Source organism: Lepisosteus oculatus, chromosome 5 (assembly GCF_040954835.1).
Source record: "Lepisosteus oculatus isolate fLepOcu1 chromosome 5, fLepOcu1.hap2, whole genome shotgun sequence".
Lineage (NCBI taxonomy): Eukaryota > Metazoa > Chordata > Actinopteri > Semionotiformes > Lepisosteidae > Lepisosteus > Lepisosteus oculatus.
The window spans coordinates 14043434-14069607 of NC_090700.1; the positions used below are offsets into that span (position 1 = coordinate 14043434).

Sequence of the window (26174 nt, forward strand, 5' to 3'; positions counted from 1 at the left end):
AATTCTGAATGTAACGTACTTTCCTGATCACACCAACACCTCTAAATGAAGCTTTTATTATTTATTATATCAGTTTTACAGATGGCCAGGTCAGATTGACTATATATCCTGAGTAGAGCCAATTAGGTGCCAGTACATTTTGGCAGTTTTTAGTTTTTTTTTTGTTTGGTGGTTTCTTAGCATTTATTTTGGATGGTCAAGTCTGGTAAAAACCCTACACAGGAAAACATTGATGTAGACTTATTTAATAATGGGGATATAGGTGTGTAATCTTTGGTTGATCGAGTCTGTTTTTAGGTTTTAGAGGAACAGTGATCTGAGAATGTCTGCCATATGTCACGACTCTCTTCCTATCCCTAGAGGACACTCCACTTTTCTGTCCTGTTCCTTTCTTCCCTGTGCCCATGCTTCTGGTGCATCAGGTGGAGGTTTGTCATTTATTCCTGGCCTGTCCTTTCCTCCTCGATCAGCATTGGGTGCGGTTGTCGAGAGGCTCGCCTCACCAGGTCACCCCACGTCCACTACCTGAGGGCTTATGTCGTGTCCCTGACTCTGCCTGATACCTTGTTCCTGCCACTTCGAATAGGCTCTTCCTGTTCTGCCAGTCTCTCCACGGATTCCATGACAGAATGGCCGAGGCTGCACTGGACCCCGCAAGCTGTTCTGGCCTCCCTGGCTTCTGGTTTCTTGCATGCCCTAGCCTGTTTCCCTTTCTCCCTGGTCTTTTTATGTTTCATTTGTCCCCATGGATTCCAAGGTTTTATCGGTTGTGCATTAATTTTTTCGTGTTGTTTGTTCCCCTGTTCCATCAGGGTTTTTTATGCTGTGGGTTATTTTTTAATGTTTCATTTGTTGCCTTGGATTCCGGGTTATTTCTGTTGTACCTTTTTTTACGTTTTGCCTGGTTTTTGTCTCTGGCCTCAGGATCCCCGCCCAGCTCCCCCTTCCTCTACTAATAAAGTTTACCCCGAAGGAGGTGGTTAGCTCTCAGCTGTGGAATCCTGGAGGTTTCCTTTCAATTAAATGACGTTTTTCCTGCCCCCAGTGCTATGCAGCTTATTATCTTTGTGCGTCCGGAGCCATCCTTGAAGGGGGGTACTGACACGACCCTCTTCCTACCCCTAGAGGGCGCTACACCTTTCTGTCCTGTTCCATTCTTCCCTGTGCTTGTGCTTGTGCTTGTGCTTTCGGTGTGTCCGGCGGAGGTTTGCTATTTCCGGTCTGTCCTGTCCTCCTCGCTTGGCATTGGGATCGGTTATCGAGAGGCTCACCTCACCAGGTCGCCCCACATCCGCTACCTGAGGGCTTATGTCTCGTCCCCGACTCTGTCTAATATCTTGAGCCTAGAGTGAACTCCTGTGTTTGCTCTGTTCCTGCCGCTTAGCATAGGGTCTACCTGTTCTGCCTGTCTGTCCATGGCAAGCCTCCGGCTTCCGTGACACCATAGTGTAGAGTGAATGAGATCCATGTATGATGTGGGTGTTGGAATGTAATACAGCAAACAAGTGGCAGTAGGGCCATCCAGCTCTAACTCAATCGAAGACACTGTGTTGTCTTGAAAAGAGCATCCTAAGGTCATCCGCAATATGGACCTTTTACAAGAAGGCAAGATATGAATTGCAGAGAACGCTAAAAGGCAATATCATAACAGAATAGAAATACAAGCTGCCTCTTCCAATGTGTGTCAAATGTGGTGGGGTATTCAGACATGAACAAATCATAAAGCTAAAATAAGCATTAGTTATATCCACTGATACTGATTTCTCTCCCCCAGATCAGTTGAATGCCTGTTACGCTCGGTTTGAGAATGGAATCATGGAGCCACAAGCGCCAATGTTCCCAACCGCTGATGATACAGCCATGTCTGTCACAGAGGCTGAAGTCAGGGCAACCTTCAGACGGGTGAACGTACGGAAGGCGACTGGCCCAGATGGCGTTCCTTTCACTTTTACAATCTTCCATTTCTATGTGTTTTAAGGAAACTACCTTTATACCAGTGCTGAAGAAAAATACTGCGACCTGTTTAAATGATTACAGACTGGTATCATTCACTGCATCTACTGTAATGAAATGCTTTGAAAGGCAGATCATGAGGCACATTAACACAATGATACCTGAGTGCTTAAACCTCCTGCAGTCTACATACCGGAGTAACAGGTCCATTGACGATGCTATTTCCCTGGCTTTTCAAACTGCCCTGGCTCATTTGGATAATAATTTAGATAAACCTTAATGACCTGGGAGTCACCACTTCTTTACAGTATGCAGCTGGATTCTGGATTTCCTGACTGGCAGACCACAGACTGTGAAGGTCGATGGAAAGCTTTCTTCCATTCTGACCATCAATACAGAGTAGGTGCCCCTCAGGACTGTGTGCTTAGCCCCCTGCTGTTTTCCACATTTACCCACAATCATGCGGTCAGACACAGCTCCGACTCCATCTACAAATATGCTGATGACACTACCATCATTAGCTGAATCACCAGTAATAATGAGACAGCCTACAGGGATGAGGTCAGGAAGTTGGTGGAGTGGTGCCTCGACAATAATCTCTCCTTCAATGTCAGCAAAACAAAAGACCGGTTATCAATTTTAGAAAGCAGGGTGGGGACCACATCCCTGTTCAAATCAATAGGGTGGCTGTAGAAATGGTTAGTAGCTTCAAGTTACTGGGTACATTCATTACAAATGATTTAACATGTTTCAAGCATGTAAATGAAGCTACTGTACACAGAGAGGACAACAGCGCCTTTACTTCCTCAGACAGTTAAAAAATGTGATCTCTCTTCAACTATCCTTACTACATTTTACAGGTGCACTATTGAGATTGTGCTAAAGTTGAGAATGTGCTGCCTTGGATGTTAATGAAATGGTAGCATTGTTTATTTTTTTCTTAGCTATATTTCTTGAAAATATAACAAAATCATATGAAATACAATCGTTAGTTTTTGTTTTGTATTTAATTACATTTTTGGATGATAAAATGCATATAGTATGCATATAACACTACATGTACTGTATATAGTTTTGTATATAGACAACCACACACAGCAGCTGTACTTTAATGATTCACTATGCTGCCTGATAGTTTTACAGAGTAGTGCAGTTCTGCATTAAATTATTTTAAAACATACCATGGGATACCCCAACATCTCTAATATATGTATCTGCACTTTTGCAGAAAGTAATGAGATACCACTTGCTGATGTGCTGGAAAGGCCAGTGAGTATTAGGAAATAGTGAGTTGGGAGTCAAGCTGAGGTTGTGCAAGAGACACATGAAAAACCAAAGACTGAAATGTAATGTTTTGCACCAATGTCAAGAGAGTCTAATTTTAACAAGTACAAAACACTGAATGTGAGAAAATATGTGCACAAGGAATGTTTAGTAGTTGAATATTTATAGAATGTGTAGAAGAGCTGAAGTGTAAGGTTAAAATTTTACCCCCTCCACAACTTCTGTGTAACAATTGGATATAAAGTTGAAGTTAATCTATTCTTCAATTGATCAATCAATTGAAAGAAAATAATGTAAATCTAAGACTTGTTAATAATGACATTTTAAATAATTTCTATGAATTGATTATTATTATTATTATTATTACTATTATTATTATTATTATTATTATTATTATTATTATTATTATTATTATTATTATTGATACTAAGTACTAGAGAATTTAACAATTAGATAGCACATATGTGACCGTATGCCAAACAACGCACTTCACAGTATAAGCCGTATTAGCACCAAGAGAGTCGTGGAACTTGAAGGTTGTAAATTGGATATATTTTTTTTACAATTTACAAGATAGAAAATATCACCAAATACAGAGGTAAATTCCATAAAATCATACAAAGACATTAATAATGTAGTCAAAATATTAAGGAAAATTAAAGGGTTTAATGACAATGTTTTGTGCTTATAATGAATGGGAATATGGTCGATATTGCATATTGACACAATTCAGGATCTGAAATAAGAGAAGAAGCTCAAGGTTTCTGTGAATGTAGCAAAATCAGCAAGAGAGAAAGTTGAAGGCTTAAACAGTTACACTCTGCTAGGGTGGCAGTTCTAGAGAGCAGAGATAATAGCAGGACAAGGAGAGATTGAGCACAAAGTGAGGGAGACTGGACATGTTGTTAGATTGCAATTGGAAGAGAGAAGCATAGAGACAATAAAGACAGCAAAATTGAGAAAGATAAAAAAAATGTTATGCTCGGGAAGGTACACATAAAGGTACACTAAGTGTAACAAAAATGCCAGAAGAGACATAGTGATGAAACAGAGAGGGTGTTTGAAATCGGTGAGGGAAGAACATAATATGTATAGCATTGGCAGGACAAAAGGTAGGTCTAACCAGCTAGGATCAAACAAGTCAGCAAAAAAGTAAGACTTATACATTCCTGATGACGCTGCACACTAACGTCTTATATTCATACTCTGCATATTCTGTTTATTGATTCTACCGAGGTTTGTCTTGTTTCTTTTGTGAAACTTTTGCACTGCTTTCATTACCTCCTCTGTTTCAAGTGAGGAAGTGATTGCGAATTACTGACAGCGGAGTCTAATTGAACTTGGGTGTTGTCATCCCTCCTGAACTTTCATGACCAACACAATATTTAAATTGCTTGTTTGCTCTGAAATATTTTGGAATATGCTTAAATTTGGGAATCCCATTTGACCCAAATGTCCCAATGTCACATACTGTATATAAAATGTGTAAATATATAATGACATGTTGCATGCATGCCAATTTCTATAATTTTCTATTTTCAAACCCATTTAAATCTGTTTATTGATTCCTCCTAGGCTTAATTATCTTGTTTCTTTTGCAAAGCTTTCTCACTGCTTTCATAACCTCCTCTGTTTTCATTGTGTAAATGATGGGATTCATCATTGGTGAAATTGTAGAAGATAAGGATGTACTTATTATTCTGGTATTTGGGTCGATAGACGTAATGTTTGCTGCAATGTAGATGGCAGATATCGGAAGGTAAAACATTGCCACTAAGATTAAATGGGAGGTGCAAGTTTTCATTGCTTTTATGCGTTCCTCCTCTGAGGCGATTTTTAGTAATGCCAATATTATACACACATAAGTTGACAGTATTAAAGTCAAAGGTGCAGCTAGCAATATTGTAATACCAATCTGAGCAATTACATAGTTGGGAAAATTGTCATTACAAGACATCCGATAAATAGGTCCATGGTCACAGAAATAACTGTTTATCACAATTGATTTGCAGAATGATAGTCTGGTAGTGAAACCTACAGCTGCAATTACTACCCCAGCTGCTAGAATCCATATTCCAGCTAATATTTTACCCATTCCAGCAGTAGTAATGATGATATGATATTTCAGAGGAAAGCAGATAGCAACAAATCTGTCATATGCAAGTGCAAGAAGAGTTAGTGACTGCATGAATGTAAAACTATGTACAAAAAACATATTAGCCAAGCAGCCTTCATATGAGATGAGTTGGGAATCAAAAAGAAAAGTCTCGATCATTTTAGGAATAAGAGCTGTGCTGCCACACATGTCAACTACAGCTAAATGAAAAACAACCACATACTTTGGGGTGTGAAGACTTTGCTCTATGTAAATAATAAACATAATGAAAGAGTTTCCTAATATCGTTACAGTTAAAACAATACACAAGAAAATATAATAGTATTTTACATAAGGAATATTAGAAAATCCATTGATATAGAAGAACTGAGGTCGAACAAATGAAACATTTTGAGGAAGTGTTGAATTCAAGGAACTCATGAGGAAGGTTTATCCCAGTTGTAGTGTCTGTCCTTTAATTAAAAAGTCAATTATTATATTATATTGCATTTTAAAAGGTTTTCTTTCTGTACTAGAATTTACAACATGCAAGGATTTCAACTCCATAATAAACATGATGAAGGAGTTTCCCAATAGAGTAACAGTGAAGAAAAAACACAATAAACACATTTACATGAGGAATATAAGAAAAATAATTGATATAATGGAATGGAGGTCAATCAAATGAAACATTTTGAGGAATTGTTGAACAGAAGAAGATCATGGTAGTTTCTTCACAATTGTTTGTACTAGAATTTTCAATATGCAAGGATTTCAAACTCAATATTACAAAAATGGAGAAGACATAATTTTGGTGTTATTCTGGCACCATTATATTACTGTGTCATGTAAGGAAAGAGTTGCCAATTGAGTATTTGCTGCATTATAGTATTTAGGTTATTAAAGGGCAATTTGGAATTCTAGGTGTGGATCAATCTTAAGTTAAAGGTATAGCTGTAGGTTTAATTTCTTTCTAAGCAGTGTATTAAATTATGTTAAACAACATAAATTTTCTTAGCATACATTGTTATCGTGAGTTTCAGTTGGATCTGTAATAATCATTTTCCATGAAAAAGTAAATAGTTTCACAATGTAGTACAGTGCAGTGGGATAATGCATTAGAAGTCCAAATTGATTCAGTAATTATAATATTTCTAGATAAAAAAAATTAAGCACATTAACATTTTTATAATAATTTAATGTAATAGGACTTTGTACACCTTACCTGACACACCTGAAGAAGGCTCCACGGACAAAACATTGTGTTTTCTTTCATCTTTTCACCATGGAATAAACCTATTACCTGTTTCTTTGCAGCCTATGCATGCTGATGCAGCTACCCACCAGAACTACATTATACATCTTATTTTTGTAGGAAATGATTATGTATTTTATATTCCTTGTCCAATAAACAAACATATTGATGTGATTAATTTAATCATCTAAAAAAAGCAAGCACGTTATACTCACCAATAAACGTCTTGTTCATATGAAAAGGAAATGCAGCTTTGAAAGGAAAAAGCAGCAGATGAGGCTTAATTTGAATTCCTTAAAATACTTCCATCTGGTCTTCTGACAAATGTTATTTTATTTTTGTCACGAAACTGTTACATTGTTTATACTTTAGAAATAGAGCACAAGAAATTAGAATAAAATCAGTATTTAAAGTCAATAACAAATATTGTTTTTTGCAATGCAAGACACAACAATTAAATCACTTCAGATATGTATTCATAATTATTATATACATATACAATAAAAAAATAGCTGTGGAGTGCTATACTGTATAAAGTGTGGTGCCATTGTATTATCTTACCAAATAAAGAAATTGTAAAATATTGGAGTAAAAGAGAACATGAGTAAAAATGACAAAACCTAAGGCCTTTTATAAATAAGATCCTGCAGAGTGCAATCATCATGGGAATGCACGGTTCAACAGTATTATTGTGGGACTCATTAGTCTCACTCATAAGAGCTCTTCAGAGAAAGAAACAATGCTTGTTAATTATATGGAGATGTTTGTTAAAGTAGCAAAGTATTTTCTTAGCCCAGACCAACAATAAACACTTGTACCTCTCATATCTTTCTGAACTCACACTTTTCTGTATGTAACATACTTTTCTGATCACACCAACATGAACCTCTAAACGAAACATTTATTATTACTTATATCGGCTTTACAGATGGCCAGGTGAGATTGACTATATATCCTGAGTAGATCCAATTATGTGCTAGTACATTTTGGCATTTTTTTGTTGTTGTTGTTGTTGTTGTTGTTGTTTAGTGGTTTCTAAGCATTTCTTTTGGAAAGTCAAGACTGGTGGTAACCCTACACAGGAAATCAATGCAGATTAATTCAAAAATGGAATTATGGGGGTGTAAACTTTGGTTGATCGAGTCTGTTTGGCTAATCACAGTTTTCAAGGAACAGTGATCTGAGAATGTCTGCCATATTGTAGAGTGAATGAGAACCATGTATGATCTGGGTGTTGGAATGAAATACAGAAAACAACTACAGTAACTCAGTGAAAGACACTGTGCTCACTTGGAAAGAGCATCCTAAGGTCATCTGCAATCTGGACCTTTACAAGAAGGCAAGGTATGACCAGCGGAGAGCTATCAGGGACGCTAAAAGGCAACTAACTAAACAGACTAAATACAACCTGGAATACAAGGGAATCGGAGAGCCACAAGCGCCAATGTTCCCAGCCAGCTGATGATACAGCTATGTCTGTCATCGAGGCTGAAGTCAGGGCAACCTTCAGACGGGTGAACATATGGAAGGCAACAGGCCCAGATGGTGTTCCTTTCACTTTTACAATCTTTGATTGTTTTTAAAGAAAACTACAATTACACCAGTGCTGAAGAAAAATACTGTGACCTGATTAAATGATTAAAGTATCTACCGTAATGAAATGCTTTAAAAGGCTGGTCATGAGGCACATTAACACAATGGTACCTGACTACTTAGTCCCCCTGCAGTTTGCATGTATGGTATATGCATACCGTCCAGTGACGATATAATTTCCCTGGCTTTTCACACTGCCCTGGCACATTTGGATAATAAAGTCACATACTGTACATTATGTCAGAATGCTATTCATTGATTACAGCTCTGCATTTAACTATATAGTTCCATCCAGACTAGTCAGGAAACTGAATGACCTGGGCATCAGCACCTCTTTAAGCAACTGGATTCTGGATTTCCTGACTGGCAGACCACTGTGAGTGTTGATGGAAAGATTTATTTCATGCTGACCATCAATATAGGTGCCCCACAGGGCTGTAGGCTTAGTAAACATTTAGCAATATATAGATTTTTATGGCAACCACAAAAAGCTGCTGTACTTTAATGATTCACTACGCTGTCTGATAGTTTTACAGAATAGTGCAGTTCTGCATGAAATTATTTTAAAACATACCATGGGATACCCCACCATCTCTAATATCTGCGTCTGCATTTCTGCAGAAAGTAATGAGAAACCCTTTGCTGATGTGAAGAGAATTTATATGCAGATCCCAAAAGTAGTACAATCATCAGATAAAGCAAGCTCCTGAGACTGTGGGTGGAAGATTGTAAAGTGGGGTAAGACTCAAAGGCCAAAACTGTACCAGATGTGACAGAGGAGGGAGAAACGTAGATTGACCACCTGTAGCCATGTCAGCTAGGGCTGAGACGGGTACAGGCACCAGAGGTGGTGGGGACTGAGCACAAAGAGGCAAAACCAAGTTAAAAATGACCCTGTGGTCATCAGCAACCCGGGAAAATTTCTACTGGGACAGCAAATAAGCAGAGGTGGAGGAGATAAATGATGGTCAGATCACCAACTCAAGTTGTGCTGGAAAGGCCAGTGAGTATGATGAGATGATGAGGTGGGAGTCAAACTGGGGTTGTGCAAGAGACACACAAAAAAAAAAAGAACTGAAATGTAATGTAATGTTTTGCACCAATATCAATGGAGATGTCTAACTTAGAAAATATGTGCACAAGGAATGTTTAGTAGTTGAATATTTACAGAATGTGTAGAAGAGCTGAAGTGTAAGATTAACATTTTACTACCTCCACAACTTCTGTGTAACAGCAAATAATGAAATTGTATTACTATACTATGAATTACTTGTAGTTAGCTTATACCCCGATTTACATCTTAAAATGTCATTCCAACTGTAAATATATGGTTGTATTGGGGACTGTTCATCATTTTTCCCCAGAGAGATTTAACTATAATTTTAAATAAGGTGGAATAGAGATGAAAAGAAAGCTAATCTACAGGTTACTTAAAGATTAACATTTCTGAATAAAATGTAAAGCCCCATTTCATTTAATTTATTGTTAAATGGGTAAAAAATAATCAAATTGCTATATGCTTCCCAGTACAGTATTCTGATTGGAGTATCATGCTGTTGTTCAAGTTCTAATTAGTGTAAAATGGTTTTAACAGGGGAGTTGTGAAATACCTTATAGTTAAGTTATAAAGTTAAAGCTGTTTTTTATAGTTTGTGATTTTTTAAACAACAGTACAAACTGTCTATCTTTTAGTATGTTGGAAATAAATTAAAGTAAGAAAGTGTGTCTCAACTGAGTCCTTAATTTTTCATTTAAATAAAAACAAAAAATAAAATAAAATTGGGAATTCTTCTGTATGTTTATTATTATTTTTACATCATTACTATTTCCACTAGCTGTTAATTAAATACTTAACATAATGGTATTTCAATTAATACAGTTTTTTTTATAGTCCCCGTTTACAAAAGGAGAAGCACAGAGCTTAAAGGATACCAAAATGTATAATTATACACAATTACTAAGAAAATCATCAAATACAGAAAATCATACATCATATTTTAAATAATAAAATGTGATGCATTATGTATTCAGAAAATAATTGCAAATTTAAAAAATCTACTTATAATTTTCTGTGATTATAATGAATTTGAATAAGGTCCATAGTACATTATGAGACACTTCAGTAGTGGAAATAAAAGCAAGAAATCAAGGGTTTCTGGGAAAGATATATAGTCAGCATGTAAATGAAGTTAAAGGCTTAAAAAATATACTCTAGCTGAGTAACAGCTCAAGAGAATACTAGAGAGAATAGCAGGATAAGGACAGACTCAGCATGAAGGAAGACCTGAAGAGTGATGATAGATGGTAGATTCAGACTAGTACAAAAAGAGACTGCAAAGACAATAAAAAGAGAGGAGGATAATAAAATAAGTGTAGGTTTGTAGACATGTTTGTATAAAGACTATGATATGGTGAAACAGACAAGGGGGGGTAGTTCCCAGGAAATAAAGGTACTCCTAAGTATAACAAAGAAGTAGAAGCAATTGGGGTGTTTCAAATTTGAGAAAGAAGAACAGCGTTAAAAAGTACATAAAACTGATAAAATTGGAGTTATAACCAAAAAGGTTGAAAAAAGGTCCAAAGAAATGAAAAACCGAAACAAAAGATATTTTTCATGACATTGCATGCAAACATATAAATATTTTTAATGCCATTCAAAATCGGCTTATTGACGCTCCTTAGGTTTAATTGTCTTGTTTCTTTTGTCAAACTTTTTTACTGCTTTCATTACCTCCTCTGTTTTCATTGTGTAAATGATGAGGTTCATCATTGGTGGAATGGTGGAAGATAAGGATGCAGTTATTAGTCTGGTATTTACAGATGCGGCCATTCAAAATGGGTGGGGTGTTTCGCGGTATACCCCGATGGGCATGTCACAGTATCACGGGGTAAATCGCGTAATTTGACGTCATACCGGAAAGTATCCGGCATCACCTTGTAAAACCGCCAGGAGGAGCCAATAAAGCTTAACCTCTCATGTACAGCATTTGAGCTTTTCAATTTAAACTGTGTATTACAGCATGTTAATCATCAGTCATTAAAAAGTTGGTATATTTTATGAAAGCAAGATTGCACAGTTGGACAAAAGTACACAACCTACCTTTATCAGAAATATTTATGCATCAAAGCCTTTACCGAAGATATTACTAATAGTATTAATAATGAATGACTTTGGACAAGCTGTAAACTCAAAGTATAATTTCTTTAGCACATTTGTACAAGCACTTGGAATCTGTCCCAGCCCTACTTTGTCAGGCATTTTCTTTAACTGCAACGAACATAAAAACTCCCTTGCTTTTAACAGAGCGTTTCATAATTTCTAACTATGAAAATTATTTAAACTGCGACACTTATCATTCAACCAGAGCTCAAAATATCACAAGGATCCTCAAGAGCACAGCAAAGACTGTATTAAAAGATACTTGTATCAGATACATGAGAATCCAGGCTTTTTTATAAACGCTTTCTTTTCCGTATACCAGATATTATGGAACCGCTTCAGAAGGGTGTCAGCCAGTCAGATTCCAGGAATCGGTACTTTAAAGAAAAAATACACACCAGTATTCCATTTCTCTCTAACGATTTTAAGCATCAAAGTCTTTAACTAACATGTGAAATAGCGTGTAAAAAAGTGGTAGTTTTAAGCTTTTCTGCTAATATAATATGGTATCGCGTATCTAAAGAAATTAATAATGATATGATTATATTCGTGTACTGCGACAGGGCTGTGTAGGGCTGTTTCGCCTCTCTCTTCATGCGACTTCCCTAGTAGCCCACTGGTCTACGTGCCTGATTACTAACCTACAGGTTGTGTGTTCAAATCAAGCTGGTGCTGTGACTTTTCTTTTAACAAACATTTCTTCGAAAAAATAGAATAGCAATATTATGGACAATCAATTGACTTTTATATTTCTAAATATCACAACATGATTGAATTTAAGTCATGTTTAATAACAATGAATAGTCACCTTCTTCCCTTCTGACAACGGTCCCTGCTTCTGCTTCCTGCTTCTATTGTGTGTGTGTGTGTGGGGGGGGGATCCCTTTAGATCTCCCTTCAGATTTAAAAGGTTATTAATCATATCTTCGGTGTCGCATCTTACCAGTGCAGCTGATCTTTTGCTGCCTGGGTCAACTATCACAAAGCTTTAGAGAACCTAACATTTCTATTGTCAACAAATTGCAAATATGACGTTTACATTGGCATTATTAATTTTTCACATGGGTGTATGGAGGATTGTCAGCTGTCACTGACAGCTAAAAAGCTGTACACCACCTGCTATACAGATACATATTGTAATACTTTCGGGTTTGGATAGGACGACACAAGAACTCAGACTTGCGGACTTAACCCCCCCATCACCCCCCTCTTAGGCTGCACACACCATTTTTTAAATTTGTATAGAGAAATGGAGGCTGTACAGTATGTGTTACAATATAAACATTTATATTGATTTAAATCGCGTTTTGATTTAAATCGTAACCGCGGGTTTAATTATATGTGTTTTTTTAATCATAATCAGACAAATGCAACATAAATTGATACAGTATTTTTGTCTTCTAAGTATCCTAATAAACTTTCAGCATAGCTTTCTTCCCGTTTAAATTTATTTTTCTTGGGATTTTGGGATCAAACTTGGAAGGATTAGATTGTAATCGTTTTTATTTTTTAAATACGTTTTAGAAAAGTGTAATCTATACTAAAAAGCTGTACACCACCTGCTATACAGATACATATTGTAAAACTTTCGGGTTTGGATAGGACGGACACAAGAACTCAGACTTGCGGAGTTAAAGCAAGTTAAAGCCTTTATTTTTCTTCTCCGTCACCACCTGCTTGCCCGGCTCTCCCACACCCCCGCCCGCCAACAGCGCGAGCCAACACACCACCCACGCGCCCAAGAGAGAGAGAAAAGAGAGAGAGAGTAAGACCCAGCGGTGCAGAAGCAGGGAACTATTTACAAGGAAAACAGATACCTCCCCAGACTGTACGCCCGCTTCACTGTGGGACAGCCACACTGGTTGGCGGCCTTCCTTAACCCCGCCCTGACCACTTTCACTTCTGTCCTGCTCTTCCCCACGCACCCCAGCCGGGTGCTCTTCGGCCTCTGCCTGGGGCGAATGTATATTTAGATATTTAGACCCAGCGCGGCACTGAGAGAGTGTCTGCATTTATAACTTAGTTTTTTAAATTAGTCAAGCAATATGAAGCATCTACTTTTACTTTTAAGTCCCTTAATTATCATTGAGCACAGCTTTCTCACTACTTAGATTACTTTTTGATACCATCCTTACACAAAGCAGAAACTTCTTGTATTTTCTGATGACATACAAGTGGAAAGATTACAGATTTTAATCTTCTTTAATTTTGTTATGTTATACATTTTAGGAACGAATCTATACAAACACCACAAAACTATTCTCGATTGTTTTTCTGAATGTTATGTTACACTTACAGTAGTTCACTGTTTTAACACTGTTTTAGAACACTGTTCACTGTTACAGTAAAAGAAAATGCCTGACAAAGTAGGGCTTGGACAGATTCCAAGTGCATTTTTGCAATTTACGTTGCATTGTGCATTGTGCTGCTGTAATACAGTTTAAAATAATTAAAAGTCTAAACAGTATCAGCTTTATTTATGGGTTGCAATTTAAAAAAAGTCAAAAACCACACTCAAAATGCAATTTAGAGCTTTCTGGCAAGAGGAGACTGTTTGTGCATGAATAAGGTTATACTGCTATTTCCTTAGATACGCGATTAAAAAATATATTTTTTTGAATCCCCGGCAGAACCGGGCATCCATAAGAATCAAGTAATAGGTTTATTCCATACTGAAAAAAAGAAGAAAGAAAACACATTCCATAAGAATCAGCGCTTTTATATATTACCTTTAAAGGTGGCTTCTCAAAATGCTTTACAGGATAAAAACAACAATAACAACAACAACAACAATATTGTATTTCATTGCACTTTGATAGATCGGCCTTAAATCAATTGTGGACTCTTCTCTCTTTACTACTTGTTTGGAGTGACTGAGCTCCGCTCTGTACCACACAATGACCCCCCCAGAGTCTCTGCCCCGGGTGATTTGGGTTTTTTTGACAGATGGCAAAAAACTCTCTCTCGCTTGCCCCCCCCCCCCTGTGTATTGTCTGTTTTTTTGTGCTGTCCTTTGACAAAACAAGGCTCGCCAGATAATGTGAATCGAAACCTGTTTTTCTAGCTTTTAAAGTCGTGCGATGTGTAAGCGGGAACACATCATTATATCTTACATATGAAAAATACATAATATAGCTCCCAAACAAACGCAAACATGTTTTTAATAAAATGCTTTTATTCACTCATAATCTGACAATTTCAGGAAGACTAAGGAGGGACTAAGGGAATTGTCATCTATTGTTGAAGCTCTGTGAGCTCGGTGACTTTGAGACCACTTGTTATCCCAGGTTGTTTGAATTGCCACAATTCAAATAGAGAAAAAAGAGCTGACTGACAAGATTTAAGATGTGGCTGTCAATGTTGGATTAAAAAGAACACGTTGCCGGACGTTAGTTGCATTGCTTGAAAAATAATTTTATTTCAAGAGACTGGATAAGTAATTCAAGTGTTTTTTTAACTTTAGTGTTTAAATTTAACTATATGTGCAAACGTTTTATGATATGTCGCTGTTGTGAATGTCTGTGGAGTGTATCTTATTTGCCTGTCTGTCCTGGCTGTGCTCTCTCGTTCGACCTCCCCCCTCTCTCTCTCAATTCAATTCAATTCAATTCAAGGTGCTTTATTAACATGACAGATGGGTACAATCAGTGTTGGGAATTTACTTTGCTTTGAGATGCCACTTTTAAAGGTGATATATAAAATCAAGGCTTTAACTTGCTTTAACTCCGCAAGTCTGAGTTCTTGTGTCTGTCCTATCTGAACCCGAAAGTATTACAATATGTATCTTTATAGCAGGTGGTGTACAGCTTTTTAGTATAGATTACACTTTTCTAAAATGTATTTAAAAAATAAAAACGATTACAATCTAATCTTTCCACGTTTGATCCCAAGATCCCAAGAAAAATAAATCTAAATGGGGAGAAAGCTATGCTGAAAGTTTATTAAGATAGAAGACAAAGATATCAATTTATGTTGCATTTGAGAATAAAAAAACACATATATTTAAACCTGCATTTGCGATTTAAATCAAAACGCGATTTAAATCAATATAAATGTTTATATTGTCAGGAACCTAACCCACAGCGTCACCGGCAAGGTCACATGCAGAGTGCTGAAAAAGCACTACAGAAACATTATCAACAGACAATGTACAGCGTGTACTATTCTTGTGTTGCGGTACATGAATATAATTATATCGTTATTAATTTCTTTAGATACGCGATTCCATATTATATTCCCTTTTAATCAAATTCTAAAAGTATGCTTGTTGACTCCGGTATCACGTTAGTTAAAGACTTCGAAGCTTACAATGTTTAGGGAGAAATGGAATACTGGTGTGTATTTTTTTCTTTAAAGTACCGAGACCAGCCATATACTGTATGTTTATGTTCCAAAATTAATATTGTTTATGGCATTCACACGCGTTCCAGTATGCTCCTATTTTTTTATGCTCAGCTACTAAGATTTCCCTTCAGTGGTAAAATTAGATATGAATATTCAATACTTAAACGGGCACAGTTAAGGCATTAAATATACATATACATACTGTATACAGTACAGTTTGCATACGGTAATATGTTTATGTTACGCGATTAAAAAATAAATAAATAAAACTGAAAAGTCCAGCACCAGCTGGATTTGAACACACAACCTGCCAGTTGGTAGTCACGCACCTAGACCAGTAGGCTACAAGACAGCTCGCATGAACAGGCAGGCGAAACAGCCCTACACAGCCCTGCCGCAGTACACGGATATAATCATACCGTTATTAAATTCTTGAGATACGCGATTCCATATTATATTCCCTTTAACGTATTACTTATTTAACCTGCAGACGTATTTCTGTAGAAAATAAATATGTAATTTATATCCAATGTTAAATAAACAAGAAATCTTTTACATTATGAATCTAACCATTTTAAGAAGCAATAATGTGTTATATTCACCTAAAAGAGAAAGATGAAGTGAAGTTATCAGAATAAAGTAGCAGTTGTTTCTTAGTTCCCTAAAATGCCTCCATCTTGTTTACTGTCAGTATTTTCTTTTTTGATATTCAGCACTATTATACTGTAACTCTAATGTTATATTGTTTTTCTATAATGTAATACTTTGTGCCTTATTAAAGTCAATAATAAATATTGTTTTATAAGTATATACTGTATGAAAAACAATAATCCAATCCTTATCATTTTATGTATATACACTAAAAATCATCTGTGATGTACTGTAAATTGTACTGGTCTATTTGATTTCTTATCAAATAAAAATGTATTAAAACATGTACTAATAATAATATTAATAAACTTCTCAAAGTGCTTTACAGAATGACAACAACAATAAATAAAAAGAATACACGAGATAAAAAACAATTACAATATACAGAGAAGAATGGAACCAGTTAAGTAAAGGCTTTTCTAAAGAAGAGGGTTTTGAGTCTGGATTTGAAGGAGTTTAGAGGGGGTGACTCTTTATCCTTGGGGAGAGCTTGCATTTTAACATGTACACACTTTGGAATGAGAACTGTACTTCTCAACACATAGTACCTTTCACAGCTTTATGAGCACACATATTTCTGTATATAACATACTTTTTTGTTAATACTAACAGGAACCCCTAGAACAAATATTTACAGTATGCTTATTTGCACATAATAGTTTGATTATAGGATAGACATAGAACTTTAATCACAAAACTAAAGTTATATTCTCCTGTCTTGTATTGTATGAATTTTAAGCAACATATGTGCTTATGATTAGAGTATTAAATGTCCATTGTTCGTTTTACTGTCCACAATATTTTAATGGAACTTGATGCATGATATTTCCAACAAATCGATTCATAGGACTATCTCTAAAGTCAATGAGGATTGGCTTGGCATGAAATTGTAACTTTGTAAATAGCCTTTTAGTTGCACAATTAAATTCTAATTAATTTGATGATAAGACATTTTGCTACAAAATAATATTTTTACTAATATATAATTACAATTACTAATCATAATGTAATATTTTATATTATATTAATATTTAGTTGTCTGTCATTCATTTGCCCGTCTGAGGAAATGACAGCCCTAACTATAACTATGTCAAGATTGGTAAAACCTCCATAAAGGATGTAAGAAAATCCAAAAACATTCAAGTAGGTTTCTTTTGTGATGGAGTTATAGGTGTTTAAGGTTTAATTGGGTCTGGCTGGATATTCATGGTTTTGGAGGAACACTGATCTTAGAATTTGTGCCATAGTGTAAAAAATGAGACCCACGTATGATGTGGGTGATAGAAAGCTAGACAGCAAACAAGTGACAGTAGATCCAATCAAGCCTAGATCAGTTGGGATGTAAGTTGTATGTTGGGGAGTGGAGGACAGTAGGTTGACTTGGAATGATTAGCCTAAGGTTATCTGCAGGATACTGGGAACCAGTGATACCACTTGCCAATGTTTTCTGCAACTGAATGGATGAATACAGCTTACACGCAGATCCCCCCAAAATAGTAAAATCGTTAGCTAAAGCAAGGTATTGAGCCTGGTACCCTTAACTGGACTGTGAAATAGACTGTGGAAGCTGGTGAGGTGGGGGAAGAATTGAGGGCTGACACCGCACCAGATGGGTGCAAGTGGATGGGAAAATGGAGGTTGGGAACTTGTAGCTGTGTCAGCTGCGACTGTGACTGGTGCTAATTATTATCGATGCTAATTATTTTTAACAATTATATAGCACATATGTAATGGCATGCCAGAGAATAGAATTCACAGTATAATACCTATTAGCACCAACAGATTCTTGGAGTGTAAAGGCTGTAAAAAGGATATGTTTTGCATTTTCCAAAAATGTCCACATACAAAGAATATTTTAACAACTCACACACACATTCATAATGCATTCAGTAAATCAAGAAAAAATAAATAATCAAATTACAATGTGTTGTGGTTGTAATGAATAGGAATAGGGTGCAAAGCTAATTATAGAAACATTTCAAAAGCAGGAGAAAAAGGTTTCATATGAAACCTACAAAGTTAGCAGTGGTAGAATGACAAGAGAACTGCAGGATAACACGAGAATTAGCACAGGGAGAGACATTTGATGAATGATGTTAGTGGAGAGGAATAGAATAAATAAGTGTGGGTCTATAGAATATGTATATAAAGTATTAGAAGGTAGGGAAACACAGAGAGATAGGTTCCAGGAAATGAAGATACTCTAAGTATAACAAAGAAGCCAGAACAGGCAGAGTGGTGAAACAGCATGGGAGGTACAGAACAGTGAACAGTGAATGTGAGGATATAAAAGGGAAGAAAATAATTAAAAAGTGTATTAAACTGATATAAAAAGAGCACACCCGGCTACATTCAAACAAATTAGCTATAAGTCATCAAAAACACGAGGAGGCACATCATAACATGTAAAACAGATTGTTTGTAATAGTGATCACATATTTTGGAGTGTTCATACATTTGGAAACCCCATTTTACTCACTTGTAACTGCATGTACAGTACAGAGACATGCAATATGTAAAAACATAATGATGTTTCATGCATGCCAGTGTGCATAATTTACCATTTCCATTAAGATCTATTTATTGATCCTCCTTAAGTTTAACTGCCTTGTTTCTTTTTTGAAGTTTTCTCACTGCTTTCATTACCTCCTCTGTTTTGATTGTGTAGATGATGGGATTCATCATTGGTGGAATGGTGGAAGATAAAGATGTACTTATTATCCTGATATTTGGGTGAATAATGGTAAGGTTTGCTGCAATGTAGATGGCAGATATCGGAAGGTAAAACATTGCCACTAAGATTAAATGGGAGGTGCAAGTTTTCATTGCTTTTATGCGTTCCTCCTCTGAGGCGATTTTTAGTAATGCCAATATTATACACACATAAGTTGACAGTATTAAAGTCAAAGGTGCGGCAAGCAATATTGTAATACCCATCTGAGCAATTACATAATTGGGAAAATTGTCATTGCAGGACATACGATACATAGGTCCATGATCACAGAAATAGCTGTCTATCACAATCGTTTTGCAGAATGATAACCTGGTAGTGAAACCTACAAGAGATAATATTACTGCAGCTGCTAGAATCCATATTCCTGCTAAGATCTTAGTTATTCCTGCAGTAGTGATGATGATATGATATTTCAGAGGAAAGCAAATAGCAACAAATCTATCATATGCCAGTATGACAATGGTAAGTGACTGCAAAGAAGAAAAGAAGTGTACAAAAAACATATTAGCCAAGCAGGCTTCTTATGTGATGAACTGGAAATCAAAGAGAAAGGTCTCAATCATTTTAGGAATAAGAGCTGTGCTGCCACACATATCAACTACAGCCAAATGAAAAAAGCAACAAACTTTGGGGTGTGAAAGCTTTGCTCCATGTATATAATGAACATGATGAAAGAGTTTCCTAATACAGTTACAATGAAAACAAAACACAAGAAAATGTAATAGTACTTCACATGAGGAATATTAGAAAATCTGCCGATATAAAAGAACTGAGGTCGAACAAATGAAACATTTTGAGGAAGTGTTGAATTCAAGGAACTCATTGCAAGATAGCTTTTCCCAGTTGTTGTCTCCGTCCTGTATTTTAAAATTGTATTGAATATTAAAATAAGATCTGAACAAAGGTATCATTAGAAGGAATTATTGAACTTAGGATAATTCATGGCAGACTTGTTTCTTCACAGCTATTTTCTCTATCCTGTAATTACAAAAAAACATTATCAGATGTAATTGATTGTCAATATATAAAATGTGTGTGTGCATGAATGTTTAACTTTTTACATCATCTTGGGACATCAACAACATAAGCACAGAGTGCTGTTAAAAATGGAGACGCCATTATCTTCATCTTCTAATGAGGAAAAATGTTTCTAAGTAAACAAGTTGTAATTTCAATTAAAAATTGATTATCAGTTAACTGCATAGTTGTGATTAGGTTACTGCTATAGGATTTGTAGGATCAAGGGACACTGTAGAATTTTGGAGTCCCAGCTGTGTCTTAACATTATGTTAATCAAACTTTAAGGAAATCTTTGATTTCCCTTATTATATATTATTAAGTGCATTAAAATAATTAAAACAAATGAATGTATATAACTGCATGTTTGCTAAATTAAGATTTTGTAAAGTGAAGCAGTTTTTAAATTCTGAATTCAAAGTAATATGCATTGAAATTTGCTAATTAATTGTAATAATATGTATGGATCTTATCTCCATTACTTAATTATGTTTCCATTAATTTAGTAAGTATAATATCTCTTAATATATAATTTAAGCTCTAAATAATAAAATTTTTATCTATTTAATCTATTAGTGGTCCCTAAAAATATATAATGTTTTGATGCTCATTATATACATAATAATAAATATGTATATTAGGTTTATATATTGTATGTTTTAAAGAAGTAAAATATTTACTGGTAATCTAGCATTTTATGCATGTGAACATTTTCTTCATACACACAAAACATACATACTATAATTGAATACAATTAATACAAAAGGTCTTTACTACTTTCCACAGTAGAGTTTATTTTGACAAAAGTAGCACTTTTTTCATTTTTAAATAACTTGTTTTTTCAATAGATGATTAGAATTTTAAAAGGAAATCATATTGAAGTGTTTATTATAAAGTACAGAAAACAACAAAGTCATACTCACCAAAAATATCTCTTGTAAATATAAATACACTGAAGATGAAATGTTGTTTTGAAAGATAGCATCATCATTTTTGCCTTAAGTCTAGGCTTCTGTCTTACCTTCTGACATATTTATCTTTTTGGTATTCATATAAATGCTTATGACATTTTTATTCTTCCGCTATTGTACTGTGTATAAGTATATGCAATTATAATTCATATCATTAAAGTTTTAATATACAGTATATAGCAATACATACATCAAACAATAATACAGTAATACAGTAGTATTTTAAATACTTACCACAGTATAACTACAGTATACAGTATGAATATACATGGCAAGATAAATTCAGCTTTTTGTGAAATGCTGTAGAATGTTGTATTTTATACTCTCCATGAATTTTTCTTATGTTTTTCCTTTGTGTTTTTTATCAAAGAACAAAAGCATTAAAGTATTTTTTTAAATGGCAATGCATCAAAAGCATATACCTACTGTTAAAGTGACATAAAACTTCAAGTTTTTATAAAGATGTAGATGGAAATCACCATGGGAATATACTGTAAGCAGTCTGTAGTATAAGGTAGTACAATTAGTGATCCCATAGAGAGAAACATGACTCATTTAATTGCATGGAAAAGTTTGTAATAGTAGCGATATTTTTACTTGCTTGTTTTACAGGTCAAATCAAATACTAATACAAAAGGCCATATGAAAGATACATTTACTTCTGAACTCAAAGCTTTATGACATCAAACTTTTTTGGATATGAAATATTTTACAGGTGAAATTAGCAGGAAATTGCAAAATAAATATGTGTATGACATCAGCTTTACAGGGGGTCATAAAAGATTGATGATGTATGCTGAGTAGATTAAATTAATAGGGTTGCAAATAAGCAAACTCCTGTATATTTAACAATAATGGGCAATCTATTGAACTACTGCTTATTTGGTTTTGTCAGGGTATTTTTTTTCTTCACTCTTTTTATTTTGTTGCTGGCAGTTTCTAAGTATTTGTTTATAATCATGATTTTACAGTATAAAATTATGAGATGTTCAACATCTACCCAGAGCAGGGATTCTCTGTCATTTATTCGCTAAAAATGAGAAACTTGGAACAACTCAAGGATGCAGACCTACCATCACAAATATGGAGACTAAACATACAGTACTTCTCTAAATGCCCATCCCAAAAAAACACTAATACAAGACCAAAGCTATTCACAACAACATTATTTTTAATTATTTTTCATTTGTAATACATTACAAAGCACCCAAATAAAAACATTTCAAATTCAAGGAATCAAGCAAAGCATTACTGTACATGACAGGGATACTAATTCAAAAGAAAAATTAGTATGAGTTATAGTATAGAGTAGAGATACAATTATTTTTAAAATAGTTTCCATTGGCTCCATCCTCTTGAAATGTCACTGCTGTCTAGTCTATCCATAATTCTGAAGGAAATCCAGACTCACCACAGCAGTCCCATTTTTAGCCAGTACTGACTTAGTCATAGCATACACAAGAAGGCCCTTTATTACATCTTCGCTAGGAATTACAACACCCAAGAATTAAGCGTACTGAAAGGACTTTGGAGTATGTAGTCAAAGACTTTGCTTAATACACTTGGCCAAAGGCTAATCTCCTGGCCATAGGACTGGGACACCCATGCAGAGTGAGGAGTGACCAAAGGGCAGCTGCAAAGGTGGAGATGAGGTGGAGGTGGGGACCACAAAGAAGTATGAGAGAGAGAGAAGGGGATCAAGTACAGTATCTATAATGTTTTAAGTGAGGAAGAGATTGTGATTTACTGACAGCTGAGTCTGATTGAACTTGGCTGTTGTCATCCCTCCTGAACTTTCATGACCAACACAATAATTGTTTGCTCTGAAATATTTTGGAATATGCTTAAATTTGGGAATCCCATTTGACCCACTTAATGCAATGTCTCATATATACAATGTGTAAATATATAATGGCATGTTGCATGCATGCCAATTTCTATAATTTTCCATTTTCAAACCCAATATAATCTGTTTATTGATTCCTCCTAGGCTTTATTGTCTTGTTTCTTTTGCAAAGCTTTCTCACTGCTTTCATTACCTCCTCTGTTTTCATTGTGTAAATGATGGGGTTCATCATTGGTGGCATGGTGGAAGATAAGGATGTACTTATTATTCTGGTATTTGGTTCAATAGTGGTAAAGTTAGCTGCAATGTAGATGGCAGATATAGGAAGGTAAAACACTGCCACTAACATTAAATGGGAGGTGCAGGTTTTCATTGCCCTTAAACGTTCCTCCATTGATGCAATTCTTAACAATGCCAATATTATAGAAATGTAGGATGATAGAATAAGAGCCAGTGGGGCAACAAATAAAATTGTGATGCTGATTTTTCCAATCACATTGTTGGGAAAATTGTCATTGCAGGACATACGATACATAGGTCCATGATCACAGAAATAACTATTTACCACAATTGATTTGCAGAATGATAGTCTGGTAGTGAAACCAACAGCTGCCATTGTGATTCCTGCTGCAAGAATCCATATTCCTGCTAATATTTCACACATCCCAGCAATAGTAATGATGGTGTTATATTTCAGAGGAAAACAAATAGCAACAAATCTATCATATGCCAATACAACAATGGTAAATGACTGCAAAGAAGTAAAGAAGTGTACGAAAAACATATTGGCCAAGCAGCCTTCATATGAGATGAACTGGGAGTCAAAGAGAAAGGCCTCAATCATTTTAGGTATAAGAGCTGTGCTGCCACACATGTCAACTACAGCTAAATGAAAAACAGCAACATACTTTGGGGTGTGAAGGCTTTGCTCCATGGAGATAATGAACATGATGAAAGAATTTCCTAATACAGTTACAATGAAAACAAAACACAAGAAAATATAATAGTACTTCACATGAGGAATGTTAGATAGGCCATTGATATAAAAGAACTGAGGTCGAACAAATGGAACATGTGGAAGAACAGTTGAATTCAGGGAGCTCATGGTAAACTTGTTTCTTCGCAGCTGGTTTTATCCTGTAATTGAAAAGGCCATGTTGGATTCCTGACATGTTTGTCTTTAAAGCAAAAAGTCACTGTAAATATACAAGGATTATATTTAAATATATTAAATATTAAAGAAATATATTATATTTATTCTCATGGAAATGTACTATAAAATAGACATTTAAAAGAGAGGCTTGTATCAATCGTTCTGAAACTCACCAAAAGTACCCTTCATGGAAATTATTTTTAAGACATGCAACGTGCAGGACACAATATTGGAAATAATTATGTGAACAAAGCAAATGTCAGTCATTATTGATCAGTATCTTTTGCATGAAAATGAAATATCTTGATGTACTAAGATTTTGGTTGTCAGGGAACCCTTCAGAGCATAGCACATTCATGCGAATTACGTATAGGCATACTCACTTAAGTGATGCTTTCGTAAAATTTTGAAAAATTGGTGAATAGATAGATAATACTTTATTAATCCCGTAGGGAAATTGATGGCCCCTACTGTGGCGCCTTCTCCAGTACAGATCTTGTGAATGATCTTGCTGCAGGTGCAAGAGTTAAAGACTTCTTCAAGGACAATAATACATAATAAAACAATTAATACAATTAATTGTGGATTAACACATTTACTGAGCATGTACAGTACAAATTCATTGAAATCTTTGCAGATAAGATGACATTAAACAGAGAGGGCAAAGGTTTTTGTATCAAATGTTAACTTCTGTACTGACAGTAAAGTTCCGATCCATTAGAAATGGCCTATCATGTGAACATTTGATATATTTGCATCAAAACCATACTCCATTCCACATCAAATAAGGGATAAGCCTCATTAGGTGTATTCAAGTCTGTCCACACTTTTTGTTTACTGTTTTGTTATCTGTATTTGTTTTGTAATATTGTGATATCTACAGTGGTGTGAAAAAGTGTTTGCCCCCTTCCTGATTTCTTATTTTTTTACGTTTGTCACACTGAAATGTTTCAGATCATCAAACAAATTGAAATATTAGACAAAGATAACACAAGTAAACACAAAATGCAGTTTTAAAATGAAGGTTTTTATTATTAAGGGAAAAAAAATCCAAACCTACATGGACCTGTGTGAAAAAGTGATTGCCCCCTAAACCTAATAACTGGATGGGCCTCCCTTAGCAGCAACAACTGCAATTTAAAAACTGCAATTTGTGTTTACTTGTGTTATTTTTGTCTAATATTTCAATTTGTTTGATGATCTGAAACATTTCAGCATGACAAACATGCAAAAAAATAAGAAATCAGGGCAAACACTTTTTCACACAACTGTATGCCTTATGTCATGCATACAGTAGCTCTCTCAGAGGACTGCTTTAAAATAGACTATATGATATAAAGTTGTATTATTATTATTCAACCAAAGACAAATCATGTATTGAGTCAAATTATATTTTCTAAAATAATAATTTGTAAGTTCTAGTACAGCTTGAAAATAATTTATCTTTCTATGCTCTGTTTGACCTTTGGGCTTTGATAATGAATGACATCTTAGCATGTAAATATAATCCTGTAATAGGTAGCAATACATTCTTACATGAAAACTATTAGCCTACATTTCATTTTTTAACCATTTTAATTCAGAGTAACAGTGGAACTAGAGAGTATCTTGGCAAGCAATGGAAGCAAGGCAGGGTACACCATGGATGGGACATCAGTCCGTCATAGAGCACACACACAGACAAACACACAAGCATGCACAGACCTAGGACCAATTGTCTTAGAAGCCATGCACAGTACCAATATGTTTTTGGATTTTGGGAGGAAACTGGGGCACCCACAGGAAACTCACACAAAAACAAGGGAAACATACTATACAAATTCCATGCCCTCCAAGAAAGGAATTGAACCCAGTTCCCTAGTGCAGCAAAGGCAGCAATACTGTCTGCTGTTCCTCTAGGCTGCACCTAACCTACAATAAATTGCATTATATATTGCCTTTGAAATCCATTTGACTCATTATCAAATGTTCCACATACTTTAAAATAAGTTATTCACTACATATCCATAAATCTAAAAGACAATGAACTATTAAAGCATAAACTATAAACTATTAAGAAAAAATATTGAAGATTTTAGTAGAGGGTCTCATTAACATTGTGGTTCTGCATAACAAAAG

The 26174-nt window shown here is 35.2% G+C and overlaps 2 protein-coding genes and 1 pseudogene across 2 annotated transcripts; all 3 read right to left on the reverse strand.

Moving 5' to 3' along the window:
- Positions 1 to 4071: 4071 nt before the first annotated feature.
- LOC102687465 (olfactory receptor 51F2-like) lies at positions 4072 to 5773 on the reverse strand. Its single transcript, XM_006643031.2, has 2 exons — positions 4864 to 5773; positions 4072 to 4193 (listed from the first exon to the last, which is right to left on the reverse strand). The coding sequence occupies exons 1-2, from the start codon at positions 5771 to 5773 to the stop codon at positions 4075 to 4077; spliced, it is 1029 nt and encodes a 342-aa protein (XP_006643094.2). The 3' UTR covers positions 4072 to 4074.
- Positions 5774 to 18915: 13142 nt separating this feature from the next.
- On the reverse strand, positions 18916 to 19892 carry LOC102687671 (olfactory receptor 51F2-like; annotated as a pseudogene).
- A 3138-nt stretch (positions 19893 to 23030) lies between these two features.
- Positions 23031 to 24023, reverse strand: LOC138239086 (olfactory receptor 51F2-like). The gene has a single exon (XM_069189715.1). It carries the CDS (start codon positions 24006 to 24008, stop codon positions 23031 to 23033), a length of 978 nt encoding a protein of 325 aa, XP_069045816.1. The 5' UTR covers positions 24009 to 24023.
- Positions 24024 to 26174: the final 2151 nt, after the last annotated feature.

Coding starts and splice junctions, on each gene's coding strand:
- LOC138239086 (XM_069189715.1), bottom strand. CDS start 24,008: ATGAGCTCCCTGAATTCAACTGTTCTTCCACATGTTCCATTTGTTCGA.
- LOC102687465 (XM_006643031.2), bottom strand. CDS start 5,773: ATGAGTTCCTTGAATTCAACACTTCCTCAAAATGTTTCATTTGTTCGA. Junction 4,194..4,863: donor TTACACAATGAAAACAGAGG/AGGTTATGAAAG, acceptor TTATCTTTCTCA/ATTTTGCTGTCTTTATTGTC.